At 34.4% G+C, this 19,909-nt stretch overlaps 1 protein-coding gene across 1 annotated transcript in view; it reads left to right on the forward strand.

Annotated features, from left to right (window-relative positions):
• The window catches only part of LOC149803028 (VPS35 endosomal protein-sorting factor-like), a 73,422-nt gene that overhangs the window by 29,008 nt on the left and 24,505 nt on the right, over positions 1-19,909 (forward strand). The window contains exons 12-19 of the mRNA XM_089952585.1: positions 1,105-1,274; positions 1,665-1,776; positions 4,121-4,237; positions 6,239-6,292; positions 7,637-7,780; positions 13,988-14,073; positions 14,969-15,049; positions 17,833-17,995. Coding sequence (XP_089808711.1) covers positions 1,105-1,274; positions 1,665-1,776; positions 4,121-4,237; positions 6,239-6,292; positions 7,637-7,780; positions 13,988-14,073; positions 14,969-15,049; positions 17,833-17,995 — 927 coding nt within the window. The remainder of the gene's footprint in view (positions 1-1,104; positions 1,275-1,664; positions 1,777-4,120; positions 4,238-6,238; positions 6,293-7,636; positions 7,781-13,987; positions 14,074-14,968; positions 15,050-17,832; positions 17,996-19,909) is intronic.

Genomic DNA, 19,909 nt, shown 5'->3' on the forward strand with positions numbered 1-19,909 from the left:
ATCACTGCTTCTCCTAAACTACTTCGAGGATTGCGATGAAACTGTACACTACATTTAAATTTATCCAGTGGTCTAGTTGGTCCTAGATGAAAATGATGATGCTTGCACATCCAATATGGCCACAGTAGTGACCATCTTGAAAACCTTGTTTTCATTACTCCTCCAGAATGGTTGGTCATGTCAGCTTGGAGTTTTCACCAAGAGTATTCTTATTATATCTGGTTGGTCCAAATCTGATGTCCAGTATTGCACCAAAAACAGCCATCTTGAAAATATTGTTGTTGCTAAACCTTCTGTATGGAAATTCATTTCTTGAAAATATTGTTGTCTTTATTCCTCTCTATATGGATGGCTATATGAACATGGGATTTTCACCAATAGACTGTTTATTGTTACCTAGTTGGTCCTAAATGAAAATGGTGCTAATCGTACATCCAGTATGACTGCCATGATGACTGTCTTACAAAATTTGTTGGGAATATTCCCTTAGAATGGATGATTATTATGACATGGGTTTTTTTGCCAAAAGACTTCTAATGAAGTCTACTTTGTTGTAAATTAAAATGTTTCCAAGCTGACTTCCAGTATCTATACCACAGCAGGTAATTTGAAATTCTTGTTATTGCTAAAGACTATAAGACTATCAGAGATGGTTTCAACACTTAACTTTTAAAAGGAAGAAATGGTCTTATTTTAAATTCTTAGACATTTTTTCCACCCATTAGAGCATCAGTCCCATGGAGAGACACTTGGTTGTTGTCAGCATTTATACATAAGCATGGGCAACCTTGTTGAATGGAAGATGAGAATATTTGACTTTCAGTAGTAACAGAGACATTTGTTTGTTGTTTTTTTCTTATCAAAAGGTGCATTACTGAATAATCTTGTTAACATAAGTACATGTCTTTATCTAAGGGCTTTATTTCCTCATCTTTCAAAGAAAGATGGCATATTTTTATTTATTTATCTCCATACAAGTTCTTTAAGATAAATTTTCTTGCTACCTTTAAAACATTCTACAAGACACTAGTATCATTCATTTTCCTATATCCATTTCTGAAACCAAATTCAACTGTCCTCTGCAAAATATTTGCAATTATTCAGCTACAAGATGACAGTGTACAGAATGTCCTGGCCATGCAGAAACTGGAGATGCCTCGCTACTTGACCCTTTTCTCTCCAGCCCTAGACTGGATACTGCAGTGTATTGCTCACAAAACTGTTGAGTCAACACTGATGGAGGTGCTGGAAAAGTGCCAAAAGCAATGCAACAGGTATATATAGTGTGAACATATTGACACCTTATGTACTTGCTTACTCACTCGAAGTTTTATTTTTCTTCATTTGTAAAACATTTGACCTGTAGAGTATTGTCAAAGGTTCCTCTGTTGGCATAATGTGGGCTTTGAGATGGGGGAAGCTGGAGACAAGAGAAAACTACCAATCTTGAAAATTTTGTTTACAAAAGATTTCTCTACTTGTTAAAACAAGACCATCCCATGGCATAGGTTTTTATACTCCAGTCCATGGAAAAAAAAAGATCCAAATTTCAAATTAAAAATGTGAGTCCAGATTTTAAATGGAGGTATTGAAGCAAAGGCTATCACATTAGCTCTGAATTACTTGTCCCATTTATAATCTTTGAAATTTTTTTTTTTTTTCAGTGCCCTGTTGCTGAACTCTCTGATATCTGCCTTCAAACCTGAGTATGTGGCTGCCAGGGCCATGGAATTTATACAGATGATCAAAGACTGTGAAGATACAGGATTCCCAAAGGTAAGCATATGAATTACACAGAGATATATTCTGAGGTTCAGATTTGGTGCCACCACCTCTGAATTAATTTGTATTGTACTACTGCATCAGCTTACATACATATAAAAGTATATATGTATATACGGCCTCATTGGATCTCAACCATTCTTTTCTAATAAACCTTAGGCAGCAGTTTATATTGGGTTTCTTAGCACCTATCCCTTCAGGAATGCTGAAGGGCCAGATTTTTACACAGAGGTGACTTATTTAGTCAGTCACTATTTTCCTCTTAAAAAGAAAATTTAACAGCATACATCATACTAAAGAAAATTTGTTCCCCCTTGGTGCGTAAGCCTGTGTTTGCAAGTACTTCAATAGATTCACTTACAAGTGTTTCTGTGCTGATTAATGAAAGTTCTTGCAGTGTAGTGATTGAGCTTACTGAGTTTAAAGTAAGTGAAATGTACTGAATCTGTTTAGTCTTATGCAAGTAAGCCAGGTGAACAATATGAGGGCCACTTGGGCCTCTTAATCAACATGTTTCTTTTGAAGATCAAGTACAAGATACCTTTCAGACTAAAATGTGAACAGTTGTCAGGGCTGTTTATCCACCATTTTTCTTATCATTGCTTGATGGCATGGATAAGTATGATTTGTTGAAGGGCATTTTTTAATGCATTACACTAAAAGTGTTGTAGCACAACTAGCATTGTGTGAATGACGTACATCATAATTCCAAGCATAGGGAAATTCACGGAAATATTGGCCAAAATTTCTCTTTTGGATTAAGCATTTTATCCTCTGATATAACATTTTGGTGTCCAAGATAATTACAGAGAAGAAAACTACCAATATGTATAAGGTATAAATGCATATGAACAAACTCAGTGTTAGAATAATTAGCAATTGAAACAACATGGCAAAATAGTATTTTACTTAATATAAATCTTCAGAAAGCCCATTTAAAAAATAAAAAAAATTACAATTTCTATGGTTGGAAAATGTGTTTACCAAAACTTTCTAAACCTTGGTGATTTTTCAAAAAAGATCAATTTTTTAGTGACTATCCAATCACATTTTAACAGACTTACCAGCCCTAACTATTTTGCCTTAAGTCATTCAGAAATGACCCTTAAAATATGGACTTGTGGAATAAAAACAAAAAGTATGGAAATAAGAGTGTGGTAAAATCAGAATAATTGGCTCATCTTTCTTTGATTTGGGTGCAAGTTTCATATTAGATTTAGTGGAGTTAATCAAAGAACCAGACTGATTTTACATTAGTACCTCAGATTATTGAAATTGTCAACATTTTTTTCAAAGAAAGCATCTTCATAATCAAACTGTTGATCATAGACATTTTAAACAATGGCATCCAGCAAGCAATATATGTTAAAGATGAAAGAGAAAATAAGCCCCTTAAAAAGTGTTAATAATCAGTACACAGGAATAAAAAAAAAATATTAAGATTCTTGTGAATAAAAGCAGGAAGGGACATTATTACATTTACTGGACATCACATGTCAGTTTGAGTAAGTCGCGTGGTGGGAGATATGATTGCCATCATCGTGTGAAATTGAAATTTTTTTCCAAGATTTATGTCAGGTTGAGAGGTGGCAACAAGCCATTGAGATGCATAGTGTTCAGAACTGAAGCTTGTGGAACTGTACTAGAAAAGGTTGATGTGTACCTTACAAACTTTTCATTTGAGCCAGTTTTCCTTCACTACATAGTGTTCAGAACTGAAGTTTGATGAACTGTACTAGAAATGGTTGATGTGTACCTTACAAACTTTTCATTTGAGCCTGTTTTCTTTCACTACATCGCTTTTAAATACCCATCATTTTAAATTACATTTCCCAACTTTACAATAGCAGTACACGATATTTTGTTACACATTACTGAAAACAGGTCAAAATTGTAGAAGAAGAAAAAACTGTCTTACTGAAATGGTCTTGTTAGGGTTGGCAGACTGTCTTGGGGATATGAAACCAATTTGAGCACAAATTTAAACTTAAGAATTTAAATTAGAAGACATTAAACCGTTCAGTGTTTGACACAATTTAAGAATAGTATAATTTATTATGACCCTCACAATTGAATGGTAGTAACTTATTATTTAGATCTATCTCTATTGTCAGAATTTAAGTATAAGTGGAAACTAACAATTATTTTTGGTGACCTCCACTCTTATTAAAGTTTCCTCTTGAAAATAACTAAATACCATCTATTACTTTTAATAATAAAACAAAACCACTTTAAACTATTATTTGTATTATACATGTTTAGGATGTAGCAGTTCATATTTTTGTCCTGTCAGATTATTTAATAAGTTTCTGTTTCTATGTCACTTATTTTCTTATAGCATTTCCTCTTCCGAACACTTGGTCTTTGTCTAGTGATTGCTCACCCACCAGAAGATCAGAAACTTTCTGTGTTGAATGAAGCCTGGAAGCCAGTGATGAAGCTGAAAAATCCAACAGTGAGCTTATTTTTAAAACTTTTCTTTCAAAATAAATGCTCAGACTAAACATCTTCTAGTTTTTTTTTAGCAGTTTACATTTTTGAAGATTAACCTTAGCCACAGAGAGAGCAATATATGGCAAAAGGTGATATTCTTTTGATGATTAACTGAGCCCAGCTGGAAAAAGAGCAAATTAATAATATTATTGTCTCTCTTGATGTTATTTAAAGACAATCACTATTTCAAAGCTACATGAAACATATAGGACAATTTGTGTTGACATTGTTCACTAAATGTTATTACTTGCAAACTGAGTAGAATATTGTATTGTCATGCCTGCCTTGTCAGAATTATCATGCCTGTATCATCAGAATTGTCATGCCTGCCATGTCAGAATTGTCATGCCTGCTTCATCAAAATTGTCTAGCCTGCCTTGTCAGAATTGTCGCCTGCATCATAGAATTGTCATGCCTGCCTTGTCAGAATTGTCACGCCTGCCTTGTCAAAATTGTCATGCCTGCTTCATCAGAATTGTCAAGCCTGCCTTGTCAGAATTGTCATGCCTGCTTCATCAGAATTGTCATGCCTGCCTTGTCAGAATTGTCAAGCCTGCCTTGTCAGAATTGTCATGTCTGCTTCATCAGAATTATCATGCATGCCTTGTCAGAATTGTCATGCCTGCTTTGTCAGAAATGTTCATCTGCCCATCTAGTCATCTGGTCCCATCATAGATTAACTTCAGTGGTAAAGGTTTTACTTTCCTTTTATGTTAATATAATTTCTCCTGCCCACTTTGGATTTGGAATATAGATTAAGTATGCACTTAATATTTGTATCTAACTGAATAAATGTCAACATTATTGATGCTTGAGGGCCCTTATTGAACTTTAGAAATGGGCTCAACTTGCAGACTGTGGCCAGATTCTTGTGTCATCTCATCATATGAATTTATTTTTCCTTTGACAGTCTTCATTAATTATTCTTTGGTAGACTGTGAATGTGGGTAACAGGTATGCTTAATAGGGAGAACAAAGAAACACATGGCAGATAAATTATAGGTCATAGAGGAATCGGACAGATTTTCAGATAACTGTGCCATATTTTCATTGACTGAGACATAATAGATATTCTTTTCTTAGGACACACATAGACCATACCTTTGGAAGATATACAGTTAGACATTATCTTTGGAAGGTACACACTTGTACCATATCTTTGGAAGATACACACTTGTACCATATCTTTGGAAGATCCACACTTGTACCATATCTTTGGAAGATCCACACTTGTACCATATCTTTGGATGATGCACACTTGTACCATATCTTTGGAAGATACTCACTTAGTTTGGAAAAATTCTGAATAAATATAAGAAATTTCAACAGAATATTTGGTTCATTTAATATGTATCTGGGCTTTCCATACCACTGCAAAATTATATTTTCTGTCGAACTCCTCTCTGAGTGGAACTATTGTTATATGATTTCCTTGAGGCAGGCTGCCTTTCTTGGCAGTTAGCTTTGATCTTGTGTCAAAACCTAACAGCCTATGTAATGAAGCCAGTAACAGAACATGTTGAATTTGCCATAAAATTAGTGTCTTGGTGGATAAACTTCATCAGAGAGCTGTTGCTAGAATGCCTTTAGGACACACACTATGCCTTTTGATGGACTATACAACCTTATAGACAGTAAAGAGCCAAGACAGTTGTATGTAAATAATTATATGCACACATTGGATGCCTAAGTGATTGTATTCTTACCATAAATACTTGTTTATAAGTCACATCCATCTGCAAACAACATGGACCCTGATATGCCATAGTATAATGTACCATCAAATCAGGGTCTACATTGTTTGTTCTGCTGATTACTCGTACAATTTGCATTGACCAAGATCTGCCTGTGCATTATGCAATGGCAGATCAGGGTCTGTGCAGTTTGCAATTGTACTGAACTTATAACTGTGCATATACAGTATACAAGTTATAATTTTTTTTTTTATATTCTCTATTTTCAGGATTATATAATTTGTGCTGAGATTTGGATGGAATATGTAGTGAAAAATTTTGGTGTAAGTATTTGCTCTTATCTTTTAATTCATTGTTTGCATTCAGGTAGATTTCCCAGTAACTACTGTTTTAATAATTAATCATTTATGGGTCTGAAACTGACTACTGGTAATTAAAATTTCTTTCTCATTCAATAAGTAATTTTAATATATATATATATATATATATATATATATATATATATATATATATATATATATGTATGATGTACATTACTTTGTTTATATGGATTTGGGATATACACCTTGTAGTGTGTGATTTAATGTGCATTAATGCATTAATTCAGCATACTTATGAGAGCAATAAAAAGGAGCAGAATATTTCCCCCTAACTCTTTTTAAGTAAAAAGGAACAGAATATTCCTCCTAGCTCTGTTTAAATAAAAAGGAGTAGAATATTTCCTCCTAACTCCATTTAAGTTTTGTCTTTCTCCTCAATATTCATGTGCCCTCAACAAATAATAAAGAATATACATATGAACAGCCTCACATTATTTCAATCATTCTTCTTCTTAGGTTCTAGGCAACAGTTTGAAGTGAGTTCCATGAATCCTAGCCCCCCCACATAAATGGCCAGTGGTGCCAACTTGTACATATTTTGCTTTATTTGTACATTCTTGGTTAAGTTTTTGCATTTAACTCAAAACAGCATAGGTCTTTTTTTTTGCACCCAGTGTACATACTGTTACACTTGGAATCATGGAACTTGGTTAGTTGATGCATTTTGATAAGTATTACACCCTCATCACAGAAGTAGGTCACTGTGGCCCATATTCATGCTATACTGACTTTGGTTTAAGTGTGTTGTACGATTATTTCTCAAGCAATGTTCATACTAAAATCATTAAACTAGATGATTTTATGTATCTGTGTTAGCTTAATTATGTATAGTAGATGTGAACAGGGAAGTATTAGCAGAGTGTACTACATTCATTTTGTGTGAGGTATCTCAGCTGTAGTGACCAATCATAGGTAAACTGTCATTGTAATAATGGTCACACTGGCTATCACTCATAGGTTACTCAAAGCCTACGACTTCTACTGAGCAAAATCTGACTAACAGTGGTGGAAAATCGTAACAGAACAGATTTTATGAACAATGATTTGAAAATTACTCAGTCTTTTATCAACTTATTGTAATACCTCTATTTTGATATTATAGGAACTGATATTTAATTCTTTATTATGTCTTTTATGCCCAGTCACAGGTCAACATTTGATAGGTCTGGATCACCTGAGTCTAGATTTATTTCCTTTATGATAATTAATGTCAACAATGGAGACAGATGAATGCTTTGAAGAGATGAGCTATGTATTTGGTGATCACATTCTCATTTTTGTTTTCAGAAGAGGGAGATTAACACAATTTTAAATGATATCATCAAACATATGACACCTGACCGAGCATTTGAGGATTTCTACCCACAGCTGCAGTCTATTGTGTCCAAAATCCTTTCTCATGTTCATGACTTCTCCATGCTTTTCTCTCTGGTTGGTATCATATTTTAAAGCAATAGAGTTTGTGTGCATCTGTGATTAATTTGTGCTCGTAGAGCATTTGTACTAGTTAAGACCTGTAACTAAAAATAAATTATGATCCAGTTGTTCAAGTCCATGTGTGGTATCAGTACTGTTAATTTTCAGACAAAGGTTCTCATGAACTGTAGGTTAATGAGACTGTAGGGTTAAAGAAAGCATAATGAAAACTTAATTTACAGCTAAACAAATCAAGTTACATAAAAACTTGATTTACAGCTAAACAAGTAAAGTTACAAACAGGACTGTTTGTTCCAAAATAGGTAAAATCAAATGGGCTCATTGCTTGTGAATACATTATGCATGAAATTTTGTATGCAGCAAATTTTATTTGTTGGAATACATAAGGAATTCACTTTTGTTCCATCAGAGCCAATAGATAGTTTTTCATCACTTATTTCGATCATTTAGAAATCAATTTTTTTCCTTGAAAGGTAAAAATCTAAAACTACATATATTTTGTGTATGTTTAAACAGAGGTACTTTTGTTTTAATAATAATAATAATAATAATAATAATAATAATAAATAATAACAACAATGAACATAAGTCAACAGTTTTGTAAATAATAATAATTCTTATGATAGCAGTAATTAGTAATATTGTCAAAATAATCATCATCATCATCATCATCATCATCATCATCATCATCACTTTCATCATCACCATCACTTATGTTTTTCATCACTCAGTTCACATAGTAAATTTGAAAATTTTGTCAGTAAAAGTCTCAAATGTAATTTATTAATAATGATGATGATTATTATTAAAATCATAACAAAGAAAGGAAAATAATGATTCCAGATTGTGTATTTATTAAAATATTGTGGCTGTGCTTCTTTTTCATTTCAGTAATTTCTGCATTTGTGAAATTTAAATTGTGATATAACTTTTTAAAGTTTTTTTGAGTTGAAATTAAATTTTGGTCCTTTTTAGCTATTTTGAACACTGGAGTATCAATCATGTCTATATATTTATGGATGTTTAGATGGATGTATGTATGCATGCAGGTTTGTATGTAGTATGTGTGCATGTAGCAGGGCTTGTGATAACTAGATCCCCAAAAGGGCATTTTCAATGGTGATGGGTAATTGAGTATTCATGGAGAGATTTGTTCTAGAAAAAGAAAGAAAAAAAGAAAGTTTTGAAGAAGATGTGATCATCTGACTTGTCATATAGTATGTACCATTTTTAATCAACTTATTTTATTGCCTTATGATTTTGTTTCTTAAATAGTTAAATGTCATTTTAATCTATACTTGCTTATACATTGAATCTAGTTGCAAACAACAAATATCCTGACCTGCATCAGCATAATTCACCTCCAAACCAGGGTCTTTTTTGTTGGCTGTACTGATTACTCCTAGCAACTGCACAGACCCAGATCTGTAAGCACATTATGCAATGGCAGATCTGGGTCTGTGCAGTTTGCAGTTGGGCTCATCTTATAAGTGACTATATATGGTGATTTTAATTGTGACAGAAAATTGTGTGTAAAGTTCCTCAGTCCAACACTTATTTATAAGAAAATAGTCCAGAAATATTTCATTCCTGATGTACTAATTATGCTGAAAGAAATTCTAATTTAAAAGACTATCCTTGAGGTAACTGCATGATATAGTAAACCAATGATTCATTACCTATTAATAAGAACAATTTGCAAAACTTAATGTAGTTATGACATCAGATTGCAAATATTTATTTTATAGAGCATGAAAGTTTCTCTTGTTTATCTTTCCATCCAAATTAAACTTTTCTGGAATAGGCACTGGCACAACATTTTTTGTTAATGTTTATCATCTTTAGTCCTGGGGTTACAGATTTTCTTCTTCCATGTATGTTTTTGACATAAAGTGCAGAATGTGGCACTTAGTTTGCTGTCATGGTTGGGCCAGGAAAACTGTTCCAGTCATTCTTGTGAGGAAATTCATACTTTCTTGCTAGGGTGAGCATTTTCGTCAGTGATGTTTGGTCTGCATTTTTTGCTGTTGACATTATGCAGATTGAACTTTTATCACTGATAAGATTATCTAAAACATGAATGACATGTGTAAGAGATAAGGATGCATGTAAATTAATTATATCTTATTATTACCATTGTGACAGCTGAATTGTTTGTGAATAGTAACAGCCCTCTTATATACTTTGCATATCACAGCTCAGTCAGGAGATATTCCAGGGTGAAGGTAACACTGCAGGGCAAAACATGGAGTCTTTATTGATTATTTGTTATATTCATAAAACAGACATTTCAGTACCTCAAATGGTCATTATCAGCAAAAATAGGCCCTGGTATTTATGTATATGGATGCTTGCATGCATGTACGTATGATGGTGTATTATAGTTTGTCAAAAGCCCTGGTATGTATGTATATGGATGCTTGCATGCATGTATGTATGATGGTGTATTATAGTTTGTCAAAAGACCTGGTATTTATGTACATATATGGATGCATGCATACATGTATGTATGTATATGGATGCATGTATATATGATGGTATGTTATAGTTTGTTAAAAACCCTGGTATATATGCATATATGTATAATGATATGTTATAGTTTGTTAAAAGCATGTATGTATGTATGTATGTAAGTATGCATGCATGTGGATGCAAGTATGTATGTATGATGATATATTATAGTTTGTCAAAAGCCCTGGTATGTATGTACATATATGGATGCAAGCATACATGTATGTATGTATATGGATGCATGTATGTTTGATGGTATGTTATAGTTTGTTAAAAGCATGTATGTATGTATGTATGTATGTATCTATGTGTGTGTGTGTGTGTGTGTGTATGTATGTAGGTATGTTTGTATGTATGTGGTATGATATATGGATGGATGGACAGATGGATGTATGCATGGATGCATGCATGCATGTGGGTGCAAGTATGTATGTATGATGATATGTTATAGTTTGTCAAAGCCCTAGTATGTATGTATATGGATGCATGTATGTATGATGGTATATTATAGTGTTATAGTTTGTTAAAAACCCTGGTATGTATGTATGTATATGGATGCATGTATGTATGTATGATGGTATGTTATAGTTTGTTAAAATCTCTGGTATGTATTTATATGGATGCATGCATATATGTATAATGATATGTTATAGTTTGTTAAAAGCCTGGTTTTTATGTATGCATGTATATATGTATGTATGTATGTATGTATATGGATGCATGCATATATGTATAATGATATGTTATAGTTTATTAAAAGCCTGGTTTTTATGTATGTATGTATTGTTTTTGTTTTTTGTAGGGTTTAATGCCATTTTTCAGCACACGATAGGCTATACATGGCGGCCAGTATTAATGGTGGAGCAAGAACCTGGGAAAGCCCCAGAAAGTACCACCGACCCATGAGAAGCTACTGGCAAGCTTTCTCACGTACCCACAGTAGCCAAATCCAAGACTCGAACCCATGCAGAAGTGAGAAGGCAGTGATCCGTAACAGAGAGCGGATTAGACCACTGGGCCACTCCGGGCCCCTATATATATGTATGTATGTATGTATGTATGTATGTATATGTTATGTTATGTTATGTTACGTTACGTTACGTTACGTTACGTTACATTACGTTACGCTACATTACATTACGTTATACTTTGTCAAAAGCCCTGGTATGTATGTACATATATGGATGCATGCATACCTGTATGTATGTATATGGATACCACTCAGGTGGCCTAGTGGTTAGAGCATCCGCCTCGGATGCAGGAGGTCGTGGGTTCGATCCCCGGCTGAGTCATACCAGAGACTTAAAAAATGGTACTAACAGCTGCCTCGCCTGGCGTTCAGCATTTAGAGGTTAGTGTTAGGACTGGTCGGCCTGGTGTCAGGATAATGTGACTGGGTGGGACATCATGCTACATGTCTGCGGCATGATGCCCCAGTGCTAGACATCACTATAAACTGCCACATTGCAGACATCGTAGCGATATGACTGAAAAATTGTTAAAGCTACGTTAAAAATAAAAATCACATCACATCACATGTATATGGATGCATGTATGTATGATGGTATGTTATAGTGTTATAGTTTGTTAAAAACCCTGGTATGTTTGTATGTATATGGATGCATGTATGTATGTATGATGGTATGTTATAGTTTGTTAAAATCCCTGGTATGTATGTACATATATGGATGCATGCATATATATATGTATGTATATGGATGCATGTATGTAGGATGGTATGTTACAGTGTTATAGTTTGTTAAAAGCCTGGTTTTTATGTATGTATATGAATGCATGTATATATGTATCATGATATGTTTTAGTTTGTTAAAAGCCTGGTATGTATGTATGTATCTATGTATGAATGTATGTGTGTGTGTGTGTGTGTGTGTGTAAGGAAAACTTAAACTTTTAAGTTTTGGCTTCTTTGCTTCTGCAACAGATTTATGCAAAACTGAAAGTGTTTACTTAAGTGAAACTGAATGAAAACTGACTCTATTGAAATGCTGTAAAAATTTTATTACAGAATATGATAATCAATGATAAATGTTAGTGTATAGCATAGGAACTTAATAGGAACATTTAGTCATAACACAAACAGCATGCAATGGTTTAATTATAGTGTACACAATATATACTTGCTTAAAAGTCAAGTTCAACTGCAAAACAACATAGATACTGATCTGCTGTCACATAATGCACCAGCAGATTAGTGTCTGTATTGTTTATTCTGCTGATTTCTCAAAACAAACTGCATAGACCCAGATCAGCTGGTACATTATCTGATGGCAAATCTGTGTCTGCTGGCACATTATGTGATTTCAAATCTGTGTCTGCTGGTACATTATGTGATTGCAAATCTGTGTGCTGGCACATTATGTGATTTCAAATCTGAGTCTGCTGGTACATTACATGATTGCAAATCTGCATCTGCTGGTACATTATGCGATGGCAAATCTGTGTCTGCTGATACATTATGTGATTGCAAATCTGAGTCTGCAGGTACATTATGTGATTGCAAATCTGGGTCTGCTGGTACATTACATGATTGCAAATCTGCATCTGCTGGTACATTATGCGATTGCGGTACATTATGTGATGGCAAATCTGAGTCTGCTGGTACTTTATGTGATGGCAAATCTGGGACTGCTGGGACATTATGTGATGGCAAATCTGGGTCTGCTGGTACATTATGTGATTGCAAATGTGGGTCAGCTGGTACATTATGTGATGGCAAATCTGGGTCTGCTGGTACTTTATGTGATGGCAAATCTGGGACTGCTGGGACATTATGTGATGGCAAATCTGTGTCTGCTGGTACATTATGTGATTGCAAATGTGGGTCAGCTGGTACATTATGTGATGGCAAATCTGGGTCTGCTGGTACATTATGTGATTGCAAATGTGGGTCAGCTGGTACATTATGTGATGGCAAATCTGGGTCTGCTGGTACATTATGTGATTGCAGATCTGGGTCTGCTGGTACATTATGTGCTAGCAAATGTGGGTCAGCTGGTACATTATGTGATGGAAAATCTGGGTCTGCTGGTACATTATGTGATGGCCAACCTGGGTGTGCTGGTACATTATGTGATGGTAAATCTGGGACTGCTGGGACATTATGTGATGGCAAATCTGGGTCTGCTGGTACATTATTTGATTGCAAATGTGGGTCAGCTGGTACATTATGTGATGGCAAATCTGGGTCTGCTGGTACATTATGTTATGGCAAATCTGGGTCTGCTGGTACATTATGTGATGGAAAATCTGTGTCTGCTGGTACATTATATGATGGCAAATGTGGGTCAGCTGGTACATTATGTGATGGCAAATCTGTGTCTGCTGTTACATTATGTGATGGCAAACCTGTGTCTGCTGGTACATTATGTGATGGCAAATCTGGGTCTGCTGGTACATTATGTGATGGCAAATCAGTGTCTGCTGGTGCAGTATGTGATGGCAAATGTGGGTCTGCTGGTACATTATGTGATTGCAAATGTGAGTCTGCTGGTACATTATGTGATTGCAAATGTGAGTCTGCTGGTACATTATGGGATGACCAATCTGTGTCTGCCCAGTTTGCATTTGGACCTGACTTATAAGTGAATATAGATGGTAGTTATTTTTAAAAATATTTGAGGGTAGTATATCATATAGCAGCTGTAACAGACAGTTAAAATTCTTCTTCAGGATAAGTTCCTGCCCTTCATTGACATGTTTCAAAAGGAGACTGCCAAAGTGGAAGTTTGTAAAAATATTGTTGAGGCTTTCAGCAAGTAAGTTATTCCAAATTGTAAATTGTCTAAAGAAGTTTCACAGTATGGATAGAAGTCATCTTTAATAACCATTAGCATTTGTGAAGGATCTATTGTTGAAAGGGATTGGGCTTTACTAGTTTTGAGTGGTGAAACATGTCTTTGAGGTTAGTTTAAAGAGCTAGCTTCAGTTGGTCAGATAGCATGGTATAAGGAAGTTCAGTATGTTATCACAGGGGCATTTTGTTACTGATGATGGGTGTCAATATTTTTTGTCCAGGTGTGACTGAAATATTTTTAATATTGGCTAAAAGAATTGGCCTATCATTGCTGAAATGAAAATTGATAAATTCTTGATAAATCTTTATTGAGACTTATTATTTGTTCTGTATATGAATTTAGACATTGAGCCATGTCAGTGACCATTGATGTAGGTGTTGGAGAAAAAATTTGACTTTGACTAAGCTTTGGAATTATGTGTATATAGTCTATAATGCAGTGACAAATATATGTATATGAATTTGTAGTAAATGTTTCTTATCTAAAGGCAAATATTGTGCCAATATAGTTATTGTAATGACTGTGTTTGTATATTGTGAATTGCAGGAATCAATTCCAGAAAGTCATTGCAGCCGCTGCAGAAACAAATTAATATGCAATTTTTGGAAACTTTCTGGGCATTTTATGTTTCATGCCATGCACTATTATTACTCAGTGGAACTCAATCCAGACATCACTTCTCCAGACAGTTATGTGTGTACAATCAACCTTTTGTTTCCTTGTTTGCAAAACTTTGCTTATGAACAAATTCTTTTGAATAGGGACAACAGTCTAGAATGCCATAGCAGACTTATGCCATCTTGTGACAGGCAAGAATGGCAGATGAGTTCCATTATGTGACCTTGTTCTCTTTCAGATACCAGGTAGAAACGACTACTGACCCTGTCATTATCAATGCTATGATGTTCATCTGTAAAACCATGCATGATTCTGTCAAGTAAGTATGTGGTATGCACTAATCAGTCTGGCACTAAGATGCTGATTGCAGCTTCTTTTCTAACCAAGTATTATGGATACAGATTTTGTTTAGGGAGGACTGATTATAAGACCAGATATATCCGCCTCTTTTTTTAAAGTTGAATATAGAATTTTCTTAAAAAATCAGTTTTCATCTTAAAAATATTTCCATACTAAACCAAGAAATTTAGAGTAAATTTTAAAACACAAAAATTCTATCCATTAAGGAGGTAGGATGTTGAAGTTAAACTGTTTGAGCATATAATGGTTATTTAGTGAAAAAAATAACCTTGGTGGTTGACGGCCCCTTAAATCCAGCTATTATTACATAAATGATTTATGTGTAGCTGGCAGTACAATAGGATTATTCTAAGGTCTAGCAGAATTTCAGATAGATAAGAATATACTTGTACATGGAGTTTGTTATTTGTTGATTTTTGATCAAATGCATGGTGTGTTGACAGTAATTCTTGATCTGGTTTTGGTGGAAGCTTTTTGTAGCAATCACTTTGGCATCTGTACAGCAGCTGTCCACACTTTTGATTAACATCCGTGTTAAGTTTTTTAATTGTCTTATTTTAATGTTATTTTATCCCACTCTCCTCATATTTGGAATTAGAAATGGATATGTCAGTGTGTCTTGGTGGGTACTCAAGCATTACTTGAATTGCATGGAGATGAGTAATGGGGTCTGGCATCTCTTTCTTTTAGTGAGGGCTGGGAAAGAGGGTGTAACCCCTCAAGCCCAAATAGCTGGAATTGGTAATAGGCTCAGCATAGTACTCTGAGATAACAAAAGATCAGATAAAGTTTCATGAAAATTTCAGTTAGTGAGATCACTACAAGCTTTGCATTTATATAAAATGTTTCGATCCAAGACATAAACATAAGAGAAGCCACTGGTTGGGTATGTGGAGTCAAACCCTCTCAAGTTTTTGTCTCTGACCTGTAGCTTTGCAGAGACAAGAATTGAATCTGTGTCCAGTGGCTGTGGCTCAGATGACGCCTAGACCCAGTTGATGTCAGCACAGCCTTCACATGGATAATGGTTTAATGCTTTTGTTGCATTAGCCTGGGTTTTTTCTAAGTAAGGAAAAGTCGTTATTCTTATCCATTATTGCCACAGGTTACTTAACCATCAGTTATGTTTTCTTGGTTAGGAGAGTGGTTTATCCATCTAGGGAATCAAGCCATTCTTCCCTGCAAGGGTTCCTCTGGTGGATGTTTGGATGCACCATGAACATTTACTTGTTACCACTCAGGAAGCTATGTATTTTTTTTATCAGATTTTGATCAGCCTTGAAATATATGCTGATAAGATTAAGAAAAAGGAAAAGTTTAGTAATGAGCGAGATTCACTCATTAATCCGATGGTTAATCAAGTGATCTTGCATCTGAGTGGCTGAGTTTGTTACCACTTTAGAGGCCATATTTCATATCTGATTTTATTCACTCTTGGATTATATGCTTATATCATCAAGATATCAGACATGTTCAGTAATGAGAATGATTCACACATATTAATGAGGTGATCTTGCATATGATTGGCTGAGCTTATTACCACTTTGGAGTTAGTTCTTCTGGTCCAGTTGTGATCATACTTGGGATATACGCTTTTATGAGGTGGCCTTCTTGAAAATCTTGTTATTATCTTGTTTTTGTACCACCTGAATGAATGATCATGTCAATACGAGGTTTTCACTGAGAGACTTTTTATGATGTCTAGTTGGTTGAAATGAAAATGGTACCAACCAGACATACAATATGGCCACCATGGTAACAGTCCTGTTATTGCTACTCCTACTTAATGGCAAGTCATATCAACATGGGGTTATCACCAGAACTGTGATTCCTAGTTGTTCCAAAATGTAAAATAGTGATGATTTGACCTGAAACATGGCTGCCACAATTTAACGTATGGAAAATCTTGTCACTAATTCTCCTGAATGGATGGTCAAATCAATATGGGGATTTCACCAAAAGACTTGTAATGGTGTCTAGTTTGTTCTAAATGAAATGATGCTGATCTTTGATTTAGTGTGGCTGATACAGTAGCTAATTTGAAAATCTTATTGCTCCAAAATATCAAAGATGGTTTCAGCACTCCACAGTTAAAGAGAAGAAATGGAATGGTCTTGTCTTAATTCCTTTGAAATTCTTTTCAGATGGTAGAGTAGCTGTCCCTTTAAGTGACTTTTATTTTCAAATGGCATTTTCAGTTCTAAAAAAACACCACAAGTAGATATGACAAGAAAATTTTTCAGATTGAAAGATCATTTTATTGAGACTAAGAAATGTGTTCATCATGTGACTACTTTGTTAGTTGGTCAAGAAATCCTTATAATATATTTCCATATTACATGTTTACTCTCTAAATGCATGTACAACATCATGGAAGGCAATGGTGTAATTTTAGAAGCTTTAGAAGTGTCTAAATGTACTTTATAGTAATATTACACTTTCAGATTTATTGAATAAAGTCAGTATTTTTCTCATATGATAAACAGAATCTTAGTCAAATTAAATTGATAAATTTACTTTAAATCTTTTAATTACCAAGGCTTACAAAAAGCATCAGATTTTCAAGGGTCTAGAATTTAATTTTATGTTTACATTATTTACTCTTTTCGTATGTTTATTCAATTTAAAGCCAAATCTAAACGACCTTATGAGTTCTTGATGTAGAATTATGATTAAAGTAGCTAGTTCTTAGGCGATTAATTTGCTCAGAGCATATGCAGTGATAGTTTTTTTACACTCTAGTGCCCTTACTCTTGATGATGAAAGGAGGATGATTAGTAACTTGATATCTGGCTTCATTCAGAAGATTTCCTTTGGAAGAGACTTTGAACAGCAGCTTAGTTTCTTTGTAGAAGCAAGGGCGGCTTTCAGCAACTTAGACACTTTCTTGATACAGCTTATTCAGGTAAGTCTTATTCAGTGGCACAGTATTGTGAATTGGAAACTGGCACCGTTCTTCGGATGTTAAACTATGGCACAATACTGTAAATCAGAAACTGACACAGTACTGTTAATGAGAAACTGGCACAATACTGTAAATTGGAAACTGGCACAGTACTGTGAATCTGAAACTGGGGCACAATATTGTGAAGGAGAAACTGGCACAGTACATTGATTGAGAAACTGGCACGATAATTTGAATCCGAAAGTGTGGCACAATACTGTAAATCAGAAACTTTTCAAGAGCATGAAAGTTTGTGTCAGTTTAAAGCTGGACTGCTACATTTGCAGAAATTATATTCTTATGCAGTACTATATAGTGATTTTTTTCTTGACATAAAGTAATTTTTTATTTCTAAAGATTTGGGGCTTTAAAGTTTGGCAAGTTATAACAGTTTTGACTGTATAATATTCATGTTCTGTTTGTAAGGCATCACGTAGGATACAGATACATGTACTTTCATTTACTGGTATTTTATTGTGTCTTCCACTTTCAGTAATTAGAGTGTGGATAGAACATCCAAGATAAGCAATCACTTGTCTGAACTTTAATGGGAGGCTAACATTATGGTAATAATTTACCTGAGCTTTAAAACATGTGCAATGAAAGCTCCCTTACAATTGAACATATCTGAAACCCATTCTTGTATCAAATTATGATGTTAACATTGCTTTGAAGACAAAATTAAAAGGTATTCATCACCTTCATCTTATGAGATTCACACATGTCCAAAGGACTATCTATATAAAAAAAATCTATGACTTTTTAGACCCATTTAGCTCGACCAGCTTCACTGAGTTTCACTGATTTTTTGAAAGGTATCTATAATTGTTCATTTTGGTCAGTTTTATTCTAGTGCCTAATACATTTTATAAAATAATGTAAACAGAGAAGATATCAGCCACATTAACCTCTAGAAAATGCAGAAAAGATATTCTTTGGTGATTTGAAATAATTGGTACAAAATGTGATAGACATTTTCAGTCTTTTTGAATATCATATCCCCACAATTATGCCCAATTCTTGAAATGGGAGAGATTATAGTGTTGAATAATTTAAAGATTCAGGAACATATAAAGCCCCAATTTACGTTGAATCTTATAAATCGTAATGAATGCATTTCTTATTTTTGATACCAAACATTCTTTGCTATAGTCCAGATGCATTAGGAAAGCCCCATATATTTTTATCTGTCATGCAGTTTTAATTTTCTTACCTTGAAAGTACCACTGTTCTGTTGTCTGCAGTGTGCTCACATTTGGCAGTCGAAACGCGCGACACTTGTAGTTTCTGCCATTGCCCATGGTAGTGGACATGTCAGTTGACAAGATGTAACTCATTCTTTTTAGTGTCATTTATTTCAGTTCTGTACCAGCATCATGGATAGAATGCCTTACTTCAGATACTATCTTTATCATCATTTCATTACTTATGACTGAAGCGTTCTTATAAATTAGACACTGTTTTATAGAGGGTTTCTTTTAGCCAATTTTTACAAAAGGTAAACATTGTGCCGCATTTATTTTAGGGAATAATACATTTGTACAGAATTTATTTTCTTGATTTCATTCTGAATCTTAAATTGCAAAATTGCAAACGTTTCTCCAAAGTTTCTTGCTAAAATAGCCATATCATAGTATGCCTATTATTGATCGGGACATTTTATATTACTGTATAAATTACTGTATAAACTAACTTATAAGTCATGTCCACATACAAACAACATCGAACCTGATCTACTGTCACATAATTTACCAGTGAGTCCTGGTCTTTGTTGTTTGCTTCACAGATTTCTCCTAACAAACCGCTTAGACCCTGATCTGCATGTGCATTATACAGTGGCAGGTCTAGATCTAGGCAGTTTGCAGTTGGACCTGA

This window comes from Sinohyriopsis cumingii, chromosome 3, assembly GCF_028554795.1.
Source record: "Sinohyriopsis cumingii isolate HCF-2022 chromosome 3, ASM2855479v2, whole genome shotgun sequence".
Classification (NCBI taxonomy): domain Eukaryota; kingdom Metazoa; phylum Mollusca; class Bivalvia; order Unionida; family Unionidae; genus Sinohyriopsis; species Sinohyriopsis cumingii.